Below are 16,394 nucleotides of genomic sequence, written 5' to 3' on the forward strand. Positions count from 1 at the left end.
GTGTGACGTGATGTATCTGTTACACTGTATCAGTATAATGTAACAAAATAATATAGGTAACACTTTACAATAAGGTTCGTTAGTTAACAGTAATTAATTGTATTAGTTAACATGAACTAAACATGAACAATACTTCTACAGCATTTATTGTTCATTTTAACATTTACTAATGCATTATTAAAATCAAACATTGTGCTTTTTAACATTAGTTAATACACTGTGAACTAACATAAACAACCAATGAACAACTGCATTTTTATCAACCAACATTAACAAAGACTAATAAAGACTAACAATACCATAATATCTATAAATATGAATACTTTATAATGACATTATATTACATTTACACACACACACACACACACACACACACACACACAAGTAATCATTTGTTTAAATAATCTGTAACTGGATTGATAACAGGAACATTTCATTTTATGGATTGTGGAACTTATGTGGAATTATTCAGATGTATCAATAATTCTACATATACATATATATATATATATATATACACACACACAATTTTCTTCATTTCTCTCACATGGCCATTGAAATATATATTGTTCTACAGAATTGCAAAACTTTATTTTCAAGATCAGTCCAAAACATTTATCAGCTGTTGTTCAAACTACACACATCATGTCATCAATATTAGTATTTTCATTACACCCATCCTTGTCAATTCATAACCCTATTTTAAATGTATAAAAATTCTGGACATGAAACAAAATATTTTCACTGTTTAATAGCTGAGACTTGTGTAGAGCGCCCTCTAGCGAAGCTGTTCACACTGAGGTTAGATGCTGCCTTTAGATTGGATCCGATGGTTCGGTTTAAATAGTCATTCGGTGTATTGGTTATGGAGAAACTATAAAATCCAATCCAATGATTGCCCCATTTGTAAAAATGGGGACAAATGTCAAAATATAAATAAATAAAATAAACAAAAAACAAAACAATTAAACACCACAGTGTTGATGTTAATATATTCCAAATCTTCTGAAGTCATATGATGCTTTGTTTGAGGAACAGTCCCAAAATGAAACCATTGTGTAGATAGGAAATTATCATTTGGTGCATGCAAGATTGATGTGTGCTTGATGACAAAAACTGTTGTCTGGGAGATGTTTGGATGAAAAAGGAGAATAGTGCTGCAATATTTATTTATGAAATACAGATGTAAATGTTTTAGTATAACTGCTGCATCATCAATAATGGAAGCCAACACATATTCTGTTTTCCAGGACAAAAGACTGTTCTGTTCACTTGCACTCATCCCTCGTCAGCTGTTCTGTGCTTCTGCTTCCTGCATTCACATCCTGCAGCAGAGAGACTAACCTGCGCAGGGTTACCCTTACCCTTTTATTTTCTTTGTTTTGAGTGCTAAACACAGAAATCAATTCACTTGAGACAAATCTTTAGACATTTTGTAGTATTGGAAAATAACTACAGATGTTTTAGAACTCTGTTCAAAGTAGAAAGAATATTTTGACTCTTTCCTGTCTATAATAGTCTGGGTTGACATAACATAACCCTAACCCTAACTCGACTCAACAGAGCAGAGCTGTTCGTTCATGACATCAGAATCAGATTAAGGATGGGTTTGAAGACTAGCTGTTTGAGATTATGAGTGCACTAAAACCGCAATATTTCATAAGACTTTCAATTGTTGCTTTACAAAATGAATTGCATACTGTCATACATCAAACATGAATTATGAACAGTTTTTGGGATCGTTCTGCACGAGGCCCATCAGTTCATAAATGCTCCTTCTACACGCGCGTTTAATTGTCAGCAATGCGGGTTCCATTCGTTATATATTTGAACTTTTAATGAACCGTGTTCTCTGAGGCTTCGCCGCCGCGCGTGCGGATATAAAGCAGGGCGGAAGTGAGGGGCGTGCGCTGGTCGAGCGGAAGTGACGCGTGAACCGGCTGAAAGAAAAGACAGACGTTCGCAAAAGCGATCGCGCAAAAGTCAAATAAAAGAACGTACGCTGCGCGTGCACGTGTCGCGGATTCCTGCTGGTCGTTCAGGTAAGAAGTCTTCGCTCCGTAGCTCTTGTTATTCCCCGTGACTGCGAACACAAACACCCTGCGACCCGTTTGCAGCGGCGAGAGTCGTGTGGTAAATCTCGTGCTTTGTTTTCATCCTTGCGTCGTTTTGTGCGCGTCACTCTCGGTTAGCATACATTAGCTCCGCGGCTAGCAGAGGCGTTGCTAAGATACTGCCACATAGTAGCGCGCGCCGCAGTGTGATGTATATCAGAAACGCTCGTCTCGGTTCACGCGCGTTATTAACTCGTTCGGGAGCGAATCACGGATCTCTGAGCGTCGCCGCATAAACGCACCCAGATTCAGGATTACATCGCGATCATTTACAGCAAAAGCGTCTCGAGGCGCTCTGGACGAGTGTTTTGACGCGTGTCACGTGCGCAGTGCCACATCAGCGCGTTCTTCCTGCCGGGATTCAGTTCGCTTCCTGTCACGGTGGCCCGTTTCCAAACGGGAACACAACGGCGCTTTGTCCGGCTCCGGTTCCGCCTCTTTTCTTCTCACCTTTTCATCGCGCAGCTCGTGTTACGCGTCTTGAGGCTGAGCAGGAACTCTGCGCGGATGGATCCGGTTCCGAGGCGCGGAGCGACGATTCACCCCTGGAATATTCCGGTTGCATAACCGAGATGCGAGACCTCATCTTTGGTAAACAGCGCTCGGTGTTCGGTCAGGTTAAATATAGTTCGTGAATGCAGCTTCACCTGTTTGATGGCGCACAGGTGCGCGATGAGCTGACGCCCGCGAGGTGTGTGTGTGTGTGTGTGTGCGTGCGTGTGCGTCAGTCCGTGTTTGCATAGTTGAAGTTTATTTTTCCTGAGAGAGAGTCTGTGGTTATTGGGCTCATAGATCCGGGCGGAGGCGGAACGCGCGGCTCTCGGGAGGAACGGAACTACTGCGGTACTGCGGAGCGTTTCTGTCCCGCTGTCAGTCAGCACTAATTCAGTCAGATGTGATCTCTGTGACGGGCTTTAGAAGAGCAGACGCTTCGGTTTCTCACGGATCCATCAGGTCGTTTCTGTTCGACTCTGCTCGGTCCTCTCCGGCGAATGTTTCGAGAGAGAGAGAGAGAGAGAGAGAGAGAGAGAGAGAGAGAGAGAAAGCGGAGAAGACGGAGAGTGCGAGAGGGATAGAAGAGTGAGATGGGTGAGAAGACTGAGAGTGAGAGAGGGATAGAAGAGTGAGATGGGTGAGAAGACCGGTAGGAGAGAGAGGGAGAGAGGGATAGAAGAGTGAGATGGGTGAGAAGACGGAGAGTGAGAGAGGGATAGAAGAGTGAGATGTTTGAGAAGACAGGGAGGAGGGAGAGGAGTGAGTGTGAGGATGTGGAGGTTGGTCCTCGCGCAGGAAGAGTTCACTGCTGGTCTGCAGGAGTAATTCTTCCTCTCAGTCATTAATGATGCTGCAGTGAGAGCTAAAGAGAAGCTGCTGGACTCGTTCTCACAGAATGAACCACAGGTTTTCACCTGGATGGGTTAGATCTGGTGAGGGCCCGGTGTCTGTTGGTGGCAAGCTTGGCCGTGTCTCATCATCTTTAGTGTGTCTTGTTGTAAGTTAATCAAACAAATGTGAGATATTATAATGTTTGCACTGCGAAGGCGGCTCAGAGGTGCATCTGAAGTGGTAATTAGGTGTCTTTACACAGATTTAGGGGTGGCATAAATAGTAATTCCCACTATATGTGTTGATGTTAGGGCTGAGGTGGCTCTGAGCAGGCATAATGTAATCTGGCTTTGATGCAGCATTGCGTGTTTAACTGGTGCAGCCTTAACTTGGTTGTGTAAAAATGCAGTTAGTGATTTAAAATCGTTCTACCTTAAAAATAAAATGTTGGGTAATATATTTTTTTTAAATGTGTATTTGTATGTGAATGTGTGTGGTTTTTTTTTTTTCTTAAGCTGTTTCTTCAGTGACTTTACACCGTTTCTCTTCTCGTGTGATAAAGCGTCTCGAGCAGCCATCGCTTAAGTTCTGGACACTTTAATGAGCGACAAACCCGAATACTGACTTTAACTCTGCTTTAACTTACCATAGTATGTTTCCATGAGCCTCATGGAGTCTGTTGAAATTCAACTGACATCATTTTACATTTGAGATCTGAACTGTTTTAAGTGATTAGAGTCTTGATTACGAAGCCTGGTGTTAAACTTCAGATTGTTCTCTTCCTGTAGAACTGTGACTGACTGAGGAGGAGGATGGCGAGGAAGAGCAGTTATAAAGGTGAGCGATCCCCAAATATGAATCGGTTCATATCATCCGTCAGGAGCAGTATCAGTAACGTATCCATACTTATTCTGATAAAGCCTGTTCTGTGTCTGTATGGAAGCTGCTTGTGTTTGTGATGGTTTTTATGCTATTAAACATTACATATAGTGTTGGTGAGGAATTATAAAGGCAGCGCTCTGTGTTTATAACCCACTCAGTTTAAATGTTATAATTTTCATTGCACTAGCTTTGCTTTACATTGAATTTAGTTTGAACAACTTAATCTGCTTTAGCACTTTTTCTGTAGTTTTAGTAATTTGTTTTCAAATATGTTTAACGAAGTACATATTCTATTTAGTAACAGCAGACTTTGATTCTGTCGTTAGAAACCTGAGAACACGAAAGTGGCGTTAGCATCTGTGTTAGTTTGAGATCTGGTTCCGGTGTTTTCTCAAGCTGAAGGAGAAAGCGGTCGTGACCAGACTACCTTTGATGAAAGTTTCTTTAACGCTTCCTGTGCAGTTGTTTCTGTCCGCAGTCTCTGGTTTTGTTTGGCAAATGAAATCTTTGTGTTTCACTGACTTTGCAAATTGCTGAACTCTGATCGCGGGGTGGAGAACTCTGTCGACTCTGAGCAGATGTGTCTTCAGAGACCAGATTAAACCGCTCCTCGCTGTGTCTCGTGTGTTCATGGCTGATATTTCTGATGTCTCATCAGTTTCACTGTTCAAGAGCTTGAGAAATGTTGCTCAGAGGGAGATCTGCACACGAAAGCATCAGCATTTCCCGAGACGCGGAGTAAACCCGGAGTAGTGGAAACTAGTAGGGCTTCATGGTTAATTGAACTTTTTAATTCTGATTATAATTATGGATGCCACAATTATGTACAGGCTCAAGAGTCCACTTAAATGATTCTGCACTGAAGGTGTTTATTCTTTCTTTCTACAGGTTATTTAAAGTTTTCAATTATTACAATTTTTATTTTAGTATATGGATAAAGCAAACCAATGTGTATTTGAAACAATACTATAGAAAAGCAATATGTTTTCAGCTTGTTCAAACAATAATGAAACCATTCAAAACATAATTGAATGTTATTTGTGATCATCGTGATTAATCACAATTACAGTGGAATCAACTAATATGATTGTGGTCATTATTGTGCAGCCGTAGAAAATAAACGCATTCTTTGAATAAAACTCCAGTCAAACTGATGTAGACTCTGACAGCAGCTTCTCAGATTTCTTGAGAATTAACATGAAAACCTGCTGAGAGTCACTGTACTAGTAAACCTGCGCTAAATCAGCTGGGCTTCAGTCTAAATCTCTTGTTCTTTATCTTATCAGACGTCATCATGTGACAGGAAGTTCAGACTGGATGCTCAAGTGTAGTTTGAGGGCTCATGGGAAACAGAACGTCGTGAAGAGAGATTGTTCTAGTAAATTCATTCTGAATGTAGAGAGATGAAGGCCTTTACAAAATCAGATTCAGGGTTTGCACACTGTATAACCCCTCTGTGATCCGTCTGATGTCTATCGATTGATGCTGTATTTCTATTTTTCTAGTTCTGTAAAGAAGCCTGAACCAGCACAGAGTTGGAAAATGAACTTTTAAGCTGTGCTCTGACCGACAGAAGTCACATTGATGTCGGAGTTGTTTTAGTGTTTGATTTCATTCGGTCCAGTGCTGCTATTGAAGAATATCTCCTTTCACAGACAGATCGATGGGCAGGTTTGCTCTAAAAATATATTCTAGAAGGGTCATTAAGGTAATTCTGACTCCCTGAACAATCAGAGATGGAAAGGACAACCATACTGGAAAATAATGGAAAAATAAATAAAATGTGAAGATAAATCAGATGAGACGTCAGGCGGTGTGCAGCGATGAAAGTTTGAGAGCTTCTTCGGTCTCGGTGCAGTTCTGATTTCTGCAAACATACAATAATAGAGTTTGATCTTCAGTAACATCACGTGTGTTGCTTAACTAGCGGTCTGCATTACTACAAACTGGGAAAAACAAATCATACAAATCATAGTGTATTCCTACTGTAATGCTGCTCTAAACCGAGTCATGTGTGTGTTTGTTTTTTGTGGAAGTATGATTTATATTTGCCTCTGTTCTAGTTTTACTGCTAGTGGGATTGAGAGCTGTTTCTAAAGACTTAATTTAGTGTGCTAGTTTTTCTGGATGTAATAACCGATCCCGAATCGTTCCCCGTCCAGCCCCTCCTGTCTCTCTCTGGCTCTTGTCTTGACCTACATATTTCTGGAGAAAAGCTTTAGCTGAGATCGTCTGCCAGGACTTTGTGTGCTGTTGAAGTCGAGCTGTGTTTCAGAACTGAACACGTGGAAGTCTCTCAGTCTCTCCTCCCTCCTCTTTTTCCAGATGTGTCAGGAGTGGTGTTCGACACGCACTCAAAAATGGTCATGTCTCAAGGAGGATCGTTCGAGAATATGAAGGAAAAGGTACGAATGGTTTTTCTGTTTGTCTTGGGCTCGTTTACGCAGGATGGGACTGTGTTCTTCAGTCTTCAGCTGTGCTCTGTTTTACTCTTGTCTGTGAATCTCGGGCTCGACTCACTCATGTTTCGGCTCTCGTCAGATAAACGCCGTGCGAGCCGTGGTTCCCAACAAGAGCAATAATGAGATCACTCTGGTGCTGCAGCACTTCGAGAACAGCGTGGATCGAGCGGTGCAGGCGTTTGTGGAAGGTACAAAAACTTTTAAAAACATTAAGTTTTTCAGTTTAGTGAAACTTAGACATCTTTAGTTTTACTTTAATGAATTAAACCATGAATATAGCCATAGAAGCTGGCAAAGGAAAGAGAAAAAACAAACGCACACCCAGTGCCCTCAGGCGGGTCTCGTAGGAGACTGTGTGTCCCGAGTGTGACGTGACTGTCACCTGTGTGTGTGTGTGTGTGTGTGTGTGTTAGGCGGGGCCGTGGAGATCCTGAAGGAGTGGAATGTCACTGGGAAAAAGAAGGTGAGGGAACAAGCTTTACCAAACATTCAGTCTAAGTGTGTGTGTGTGTGTGTGTGACTGGAGTTGAACGATGACCGTTTAAAGGTTTAACTGCTGCTTGTGGTCACACTCTCACTCACAGCCCAAGAAGAAAAAGAAGCCAAAGGCACAAACTGACGTTCCCACAGACTCGACTCCTGCCGAATTGGCTCCAGACGCTGAGTGTCAGGAAGCGGTTAATGGTTTCCATGCCAACGGTTCAGCAGCGGCTGATGGTGATTCGCTGGATTCTCTGAGCGAGCAGCTGGACTCCGCCTCTCTGGACGCTGCCGAGCTCGACTTGGAAACGGCTGTCCCTGAGGTTTCGGAGGCCACAGGTGTGTTTGCTGAGAGCAGGTGATGCCTTCAGGTGTTTGAGCGGTGATCAGAGCTATAACTCCGCCCTTCTGTCCTCTGCAGCAGGTGGAGGTGTGGGGTCCACATCAAGCCCCGCCCCTCAGCCCAGCACTGAACCTGGAGCACGACAGAACCATCACAGAACCAGTAACAAGTCTCAAGCCAAGCCTGTGTCCAGCTCCCATCATCCCTCTGCACCGGTTCTGTCCAGCGACGCACAGCGAGGTCCTGCCGGCAGAAAGATGGGTAAGAGATTCTGCATCAGTCTGCGTTCGTCTCTGTCTGCTTCACACGCGACAGATGAAACCAAGGCTGAGTTCTTCCAGCTGATTAAATAAAAGGAAAGTTAAGCTTACGTGACTGTGAGTTTGGGTTAGCGTGATCAGCCTGTTATTCAAGCTACAATTTAGAAAAATACTATTTTAAAGAGCAGGTCATATGGGTTTTGAAAAATATCTCTTTTGCAATTTATAATGTAGCCAATCCTTTAAATGAAAACAATCTGCAAAGTATTTAATCAGAAAAGTGCAGGATAAAAGGTGTGTTCGACTTGATGCAGCACTGCGCAAACCGATCACAATCTGACTTGAGATGTCTCTGCACTGTTGTATTGAGTCACGTTTATCATGCAACACTGATAAAAACATATATACTCCTACTTTATTAGTATTTAAATAGTGTATATATGATTGTTGAACTCTATTCTTGAAAAGATGGCGCTGTATTAAGCAGTATATCAAGTGTTTGTTTCTCATGGAAATGTTTCTGAAACGTCTGTGTGACATGCATTTAATTCACTTCATCTGTGATAGTGACGTGACATTCAGCCAAGTATGGTGACCCATACTCAGAATTAGTGCTCTGCATTTAACCCATCCAAAGTGCGCGCGCACACACACACACACACGCACACACACACTGTGAACACACACCCGGAGCTGCGGTGCCTGGGGAGCAGTCGGGGGTTTGACGCCTTGCTCAAGGGCACCTAAGTATACAGTATACAAACACTGTGTGTCCCTAACTTGACCATCGCCGTCCGTAGCCGTGAAGACACAACTAAATGTTTTCTGACTTGAGATGCATTTAAACCTTTTTTTTTGTGTGTGTGTACTGTAAAAGTGAATGGAAAATGAGCAACATTTATTTATTTTTGCTTTTCACTTAAATATTCCTGAAGTGCTGCAGTGAATTAAGATTGACCGAAATTCTGTGACACATAATAAAAAAAATATATACGTTTTTACATCACATTAGATTACATCACATTGTCGTCGTCATCATGAGGCTTTTAAACGCTGGTGGAGGAGGGACACGGAGATGTACATTAGTGAAAAAGGGTGTCCAAACCTCTGACTGGTCCCGGATGTTTAATTCTGTGCTGGAGACCGATGGCTGGAGGTTTTGGGACTCATGCGCTGTTAATAGTGCTTGTGTGTTCATGAGACTCTTTGTGAAGATCTAGTGTTTGTTTTCTCAGGGCCTAACGCCGATCGCTCCGTGAAGGACCTCCAGCGATGTGCAGCTTCACTGTCCCGCTATAGAGTCGTGGTGAAAGAAGAGATGGACACATCCATCAAGAGCATGAAGCAGACATTTGCTGAGCTGCAGAGCTGGTAACACACACACACACACACACACACGCCGCTAGCTCACGTGTGCACATTTGCTCAATCATTCACACACTCAAGCTCACACACACTCACTTTGTTTATCAAACTTGAGTGATTTGATTGGCTCAAACCTGTGAGAAGTGAATAATCTTTATTCAGCATGAGATGGGTTTGTTGTTAACTGTTCCTGTTCTGTTCAGTCTCATGGATCGAGAGGTGACGCTGCTCGCTGAGATGGACAAAGTCAAAGCAGAAGCCAGTGAGTAGAAGGACAGCACTGCTACACATCTGTCGTTCAGATCCTCACCATTCCTTTCCCAGTGACAGTGAAATGTTCATGTCAAAAATAAATGGCACTGGAATGATAAAAGTGCTTAAATTACATGAAGTCAACTCCGTTTTGACAAGAATAACTTTTTACTACTATAAGGAGTTAGTGCTGGGCGAATACAGATGTTTATTTTTCTTATATGAATTTTTAAAATGCTGCAATCCTGGTGTCTTTAATGTTCAGAACGTGTTTGAGAGGGGTCTCTTTTCACTGTCGTACTGTGGCGAGGACACGGCTGTATGTTACTGAACTTGAAACTTCTGAAGCTGAAGAACGTGATGACACAGAAGTCGTCTACAATATCCACCGATCGCTGCCATCAGCTCACACGCACGAGCACGACTTCAGCGCTTGATTTAGCAACTTTCAGATGCTTTTATTGGCTTTTTTCCTTAGAATATATATACTGACAAACCTAGCAACTTTTGGATAAGTCTTGGCTATGATTCAGTTGGAAGATGTCACGAGTGCGAGGTCTGACTCTCCGCTGTGGTCTCTCTCAGGTTCTGTTCTGTGCAGTGAGCGGCAGAGAGACTGGAATTATAAGTTAGCATAGTTTGTCTGTTAATATGCAGATTAAGTATTTTTTCTTTGTTTGTTACTCGGATGCAGGCAGTGCGCTGCATGAGACGAAATGTAATATAGCCAAAACAACCGCATAGCCGCTGCATCTACGGTACATGCATGTTGATTTTATCAGACGATGTCAATTATAAATAGTGAATCTAAAATAGGGCATTCTTAGTCATTCAACTACAGTAGCCTATTTCTGGTCTAAAATCAGTAGAAAATGTGGTTTACACATGGTCATGCATAAAGAAAAATTAAAATACAGTGGAAGTCTTAAATACATTTAAATTTTGGGCATACTGCCTGCCACTAGGAGTACATCAGAGGCCATTGTGTCTTACATACTTTTATTTCTGATGAAACACTGGAAAAGCTTTTTAAGCAAATCTAAATTTAGTTTGTATTTTGGGATAAATTGGTCTTAAATATCTTATTTGGTTTCTGTTTAACTCTGGTATGGTGTTCACCATGTAAAAGGCCAAAGAAGCTGACACCTCCATGAAAAAGACAAACAAACCCACGGTCATTGTTTTCATGCTGGTGCTTCTTCATGGGCATAACCTGACCTAAGCAAAGTTACAAAATCAAAACACTGTATGTCCAAATAAACCACATTTAATGCAGACTGGTTTAGAATCACATGTCATTGAGCAGAGGGAGACTCCATTACAGTCACTGAGAGATCACTGTGTTCATGCTGCTCGGTGAGTCTGACCAGGCCTGTGTTCTTGTGACAGTGGCGATTCTGGACGGCCGTCAGAAAAGAGCAGAGGAGCTGAGAAGACTGGCTGACAAATCAGCATCACTGACAGAGGAGCAGCTCGCTGAACTACGAGCGGACATCAAGGTACACACACAGCAGTGACTGTGTAGATCATCACGCTTCATGTACATCTGTCTAACGCCCGTCTCTCTCTCTAGCACTTTGTCAGTGAGCGCAAGTATGATGAGGATCTTGGTAAAGCTGTGAAATTCTCCCATGATCTGGAGCCTCTTAAGTGCAGCATCATGTCGTTTGGATCAGGTGGGTTAGTCACGGTTTTCCCACACAACTAGTACTCCTCTACTGTGATTGAACGAGGCAAAATTGGGTTACATTTCAGTCTTTTGGGGGGGATATGGGCTGGGACCTGGCAACCCTGATCATGACTGTTTGTTCATAGAACTGTTGAGATGACTGATGCTCTCTGTCTGCAGTGTATCATCCTCAGACGGACTACTCCAGCCGTTCTCGTTGTAGCTCCACCTCTTCCTCAGTCACAGGCTCCGCCCCTGCCAAAGCCCCGCCTCCCTCCGAGCTCCAGCATTATCAGGCCTCTGCTTACACGGGCCGTCCCAGCGTGCCGCACAAACAGGTGAATGATCACAGTGATGCCAAATACTTTCAATGCAAAGTAGCTAAACCCCGCCTGAAAAGTCGCTGATGACGTCATATGCCTTATTAGCATATTCATGGCGTAAGTGTGTATTATTGTATTGCCACCCTGTGCTCACCTACGGCATGTTAATGCAGCCTTATTCTCAAAATAGGGAAAACCTATTTTCATAGGAAAAAAAAAAGATGGTGACAGATCGAATCTCGGCTGGTGTTATTTTTTTATTTTTATTTTTTTAAGGTAATCTGCACTAAAATCCTATTCACGACATTGTCTACTGAAATCAAATACACACATGATTAAGACAATGGTTGTGCAGTGATTTTGGCTATACTTGCAGTTAAAAGCAACAGAATATCTTTTTAACTGAAAGTGCTGCTGCTCTCTTTGTCCAAGAAAGTTGTTAGATTTGTCGCTAGTCGCTTTTTTTGTAAAAGTTTGTTAAGGGGGTCTGGAAAGTCTCTAAATCTAGCGACAAAGTCACTAAGCTGGCAACACTGACAGCACAACAGTGACGCTTGTGTACCGCGCCAGTCTTGAGCTGATCCTTGTCTCTGTCTTGCAGATTTTCCAGGGCAACAGGCGCATCATTCACGGTTACCAGGGCAATCAGCGAAATAACGGAAACAGCCATCCCGTGCCAAACCCCGGCCGAAGCAGCTACCGCTATCAGGGAGAGCGCGGTCACCAGATTGACCTCAACTCCCAGCCGACCAATAGCATGAGAGGCTCCTCCCACTCCTCAGGCTATTGTTCAGATCGACCCGCCCACAACGGGCTTCCACAGAGGCAACCGCGAACGCACTGCCCGTGATGCCCCCCGAACACACACACACACACACAACTGTCCGATGAAGAGAAAGTCAAGTTTACATCATTGGGGCTGCGGCTCAACTTCTGCTCTTCGCTCTTCTTGCTCTTCTTTCACACCTGTCTGTCACATCAGCGTTCAGTGTTAGTCTCAGTAGTTCCTGTGATGAGTGTTTGCTCGTGGGCTTCCTCTTTCAAACAGTCAGAGTCGAGGAAAGCGATGCTCGGATGATCAACACTCGGGCAGCAGGCAGAGTTTGTTCTAGTGGACTGTGAGTAGTTCGTTAGTCACGTTGTCGAGGATTGAAGCCGGTGTGTGGCATCCCTGATCGGGTGCTAAAGCACGAGTCTTCACGCTCATGATATACCTCACATTCATGTGCTCTCAAGGCCTCATTTCATGCTGCGCTGATCTTCAGCGCTTCACTTCTTCGGCTTCCTTTTTAGCCTTTCTGAAAGACTCCGTTTGGAAAGCGTCTTTACTTGAGTTTGCATGCTGGGATATCAGATTGACAAACATCTGTTTGATCATGAAAGATCTTCTGTCTAGATTTTGCCGACATTGAGCCCGTCTGTGTGTCTTATTTCTGAAAGCTTCATGTCATGATGATCGGCACTCTTCTCTGCTCAATTCTGTATATATGTAAACTATATATATATAAAATGTTTTGTAGCCTCCGGCCATGTATGTAGTGCGATTTATTAGTTCTCTGATTGAACTGTTATCAAGTAACTTCTGTTCTTCCTAGTGTATGGAAAAAGAGAGATAGGCTTGTTTGTTATTTCCCTAAAATGATCTGATACCGCTGTAATCAAGTGCCTTCAGTCATGCGCTTTCACCATCTTGTTCCTTCTGCTCCGGTGCGGACCAAAGACGTCAGAGGCCTGCTCCTGTCATGCGAACTGCACTAGCAAACACTCAATGTCTTTCTCGCTAGTTGGCCTACTTGCTTTTCCTTTATTATAAATAAAGAAGGATTGATGGCAAATGCTGAAACCGTTTGCAGACTCCGTTTTTCTCAGTTGTCATTATTTTGCTGTTGGCATTCATGATGAAATATTTTGAAATACTTCATAGCTGGTCTTGTGCTGATTTTTCTGGCCAAGATCATTAGTACTCTTGATCTTTTGCGGTCTGAACCGAATCCTGACTGCAATGGCTTTTGCTTCAGGCAGAATGTTGTGTTCTGACCCATGTGACTTTAGTCAAACATCTAATGCCATTCTGTCAGGAACACAAGCTGCTGCTTTAGCAATGTACTGTCTGGCTCACACATGTTTCCATGTTTCATGGGCTTATTCCATAGGTGTCATGGGTTTTAATACTGTGCAAACCAGTTCTGAAGTTCTAGCTTTGTGTGTGTGCATAATATTTCTTATAGCTGTCCACATGCTTTAATTTGTTATGATTTAAGCTCCATTTTTATAACTGAAGTTTGGGAGAAATGGGAATTATTCCTTGAAGTTTAACTAATCTTGAAGTTAGAATGTAAAAATATTAAGTTATGTAGAGCTGAATTTAAAAAGTATGTTTTTAGCCAATAGTAATTTAAAGGTTAGTATACATCAGTGGTTCCCAACCTTTTTCAACTCACAGCCCACACAACCAAACATGTGTTTGCGTGGCCCACTGCAAAAACATTACCTGACCCCGCTATTGTAGGTTTAATAACTTAGTAATTAGTAAAAACTTAGTAACAGAAAATAACTCTGCTGTTGTTCTGTAGCATATGCAGCAAAAATATCGAAGATAAATGGGTGGTTTATTCTTAAACCAATCAGCTCGAATAGTGGAAGCATAGTTACGGTTTTATATATATATATATGAGAAATTGTTATGACTTAGACACTTTTACATATTAACAATTTCTTTTAATTGTAATTCGTGGCCCACCTACAATACCACAGCAGCTACAGGTTGAAAACCACTGGTATACATATTTTTCTTAGAAGCTGTTAGTGTTTTGTTTTATATTTTTGTGTCTGTGTTTGTAACTAGTTTTGTGTCCATTTTAGAAATTCTGGAGTAATATAATTTATTTGATCTATTTTAACTAATTGTTAAGTGAGAATATTATGTTTAAGTCATTACTTGTTCATGCAGAGATGAATGAAAAAAAATGAAATGTATGCGTTTCTTGTAGTGCTGTCAATCAATTAAAATAACTAATGGAACATTTTTCTGAAATCACGATTAATCCCACTAATTTTTTTTTAAAATGCATTTAAAGCAATAATTTCACTTTCAGTCTTCAAATTAATGTAAAACAACAAAGGCTGTAAATATATTTTTTATATTTGTTAAATTGGTATAGTTATATTACTGAAGGTCCGTATCAATGATACCAATATTGATTTCTCTATAAAATTGCCCCCCCAACTCAATATTTAGCGATTGACTATAGAAATTTAACGTTACATAATAATTGAGAGCTATCAATTTGAACATTTATTATGTAAAAAAAAAAGAATAATAATACAATTAAAGTGAACTTAAAACAATTTTCACACAGACCCATTATAATAAATATATAATCTTCACATAAATCCTAAATTAAATTTAGATGAATCCTGAAAGCGGGTGTGTCTATGTGATGGCCAGGGGTGTTACTGGCCACCCCAGGTGCCCCCCCCCCCCAACACCAGATGTTGTGCTTGTTTTTAGTAAATGTATAAATGCATCTAGCAATGGTGGATCCTGGCATCTGTTGACAGCTGCTTAGGGCCACTTTTCTCTTTTTATACTTCGCCTAGTTGTAGGTGGTTTCTATAGCATGCACAAATGTTAAGAGCACATACTTTTACAAACCCAGTTCCAAAAAAGTTGGGACACTGAGCAAATTGTGAATAAAAACAATGCAATTATGTGGAAGTTTCAAATTTCAATATTTTATTCAGAATAGAACATATGACATTTCAAATGTTTAAAATGAGATAATGTATAATTTTAAGAGAAAAATAAGTTGCTTTTAAATTTCATGGCATCAACACATCTCAAAAAAGTTGGTTAAAAAGCCATGTTTACCACTGTGTGGCATCCCCTCTTCTTTTTATAACAGTCTGGGGACTGAGGAGACAAGTTGCTCAAGTTTAGGAATAGGAATGTTGTCCCATTCTTGTCTAATACAGGCTTAGAGTTGCTCAGCTGTTTTAGGCTGATGATAAATGGGCCAACTTTTTGAGCAATGTTGACAACAGAACAGTTTTCCACTGTTCCCCATCACTGGCAGGCTGCACATAGTATCAGAATTGATCCTAATAGATCCTCCCTGACTGCGGGTGTCACTGTTGGACAGTGTTTTTTTATCTACTTCCTGCTGTCCTTGCTGTAGCTAATCGTAACTCTGTTTAGCTGTTTTTTTCTTTTTTTCTCTCTAGAAAATATATCTTACTATCACTCTGTTTTTTAAAGTGATAAAATATAACTTAATTCACACCATATTTCTGATATTATCGGTCAATCTTATCAGATTAATTTTGATCGTTCACTTTTTATATCCGTGAGTGCAGTACATCTGCATTGCGCTTGTCATTAGCATTTTCATTCGAACCTATCGATGTTTTCTTTTCTCCTCTCCTCTCTCTCACTCCAGTTTTTCACAAGTTCATCAAACAACTGTGGTAAAAATATTTCATCAAGCACGGTGAGTAATGGCTTCTCCTGCTATAGTTATTTGCACCTCTTGTCATGTACAGTTTATCTATCTCTGTCGCAGGTGAGGGATTCACATGTGATAAATGCAGGGAAATAGTTAGGCTGACAGAGAAGATTTCAGAATTAGAGACACGCATCCAAACTTTAATTGAGGACAGTAAGAATGTTAGGGCTCTAGATATGGCTTTGGATGCGTCTAGCTCAGGGACTCCTGTACATTGTCCGGTTCCGGCAGAGCCCCTGCAGCAGGGCAACTGGGTGACGGTGAGGCAGCGTAGTCGTGGGTCAAAACACCGCTCTTCTGTTCCGATCAAAACATTAAACAGGTTCTCCCAACTCAGTGATGCACCCATTGAGAAACCTGATGAAAGTGCTCTAGTTATTGGTGATTCTATTGTACGGAACGTGAATATAGAG

At 41.6% G+C, this 16,394-nt stretch overlaps 1 protein-coding gene across 2 annotated transcripts; it reads left to right on the forward strand.

Moving 5' to 3' along the window:
• The first annotated feature begins 1,883 nt into the window (after positions 1–1,883).
• Positions 1,884–13,319, forward strand: LOC128019128 (spermatogenesis-associated serine-rich protein 2). Of its 2 annotated transcripts, none has more exons than XM_052605186.1 (13): positions 1,884–2,042; positions 4,229–4,277; positions 6,648–6,727; positions 6,864–6,972; positions 7,198–7,247; positions 7,369–7,603; positions 7,686–7,868; positions 9,103–9,238; positions 9,436–9,494; positions 10,874–10,983; positions 11,058–11,160; positions 11,334–11,491; positions 12,078–13,319. In XM_052605186.1, the coding sequence occupies exons 2-13, from the start codon at positions 4,253–4,255 to the stop codon at positions 12,324–12,326; spliced, it is 1,497 nt and encodes a 498-aa protein (XP_052461146.1). In that variant the 5' UTR covers positions 1,884–2,042; positions 4,229–4,252; the 3' UTR covers positions 12,327–13,319. The 2 variants fall into 2 exon arrangements, with proteins under 2 accessions (XP_052461146.1, XP_052461147.1); XM_052605187.1 differs by lacking the exon at positions 1,884–2,042 and adding an exon at positions 2,166–2,705.
• Positions 13,320–16,394: the final 3,075 nt, after the last annotated feature.

The sequence above is a fragment of the Carassius gibelio genome, chromosome A8, assembly GCF_023724105.1.
Source record: "Carassius gibelio isolate Cgi1373 ecotype wild population from Czech Republic chromosome A8, carGib1.2-hapl.c, whole genome shotgun sequence".
Taxonomy (NCBI): domain Eukaryota; kingdom Metazoa; phylum Chordata; class Actinopteri; order Cypriniformes; family Cyprinidae; genus Carassius; species Carassius gibelio.

Bases quoted from the DNA above. Each gene is read 5' to 3' on its own strand.
- LOC128019128 (XM_052605186.1), top strand. From the start codon at position 4,253: ATGGCGAGGAAGAGCAGTTATAAAG. The intron at 4,278-6,647 runs GTGAGCGATCCC...CTCTTTTTCCAG, and splicing joins GAGGAAGAGCAGTTATAAAG to ATGTGTCAGGAGTGGTGTTC. The intron at 6,728-6,863 runs GTACGAATGGTT...GGCTCTCGTCAG, and splicing joins TCGAGAATATGAAGGAAAAG to ATAAACGCCGTGCGAGCCGT.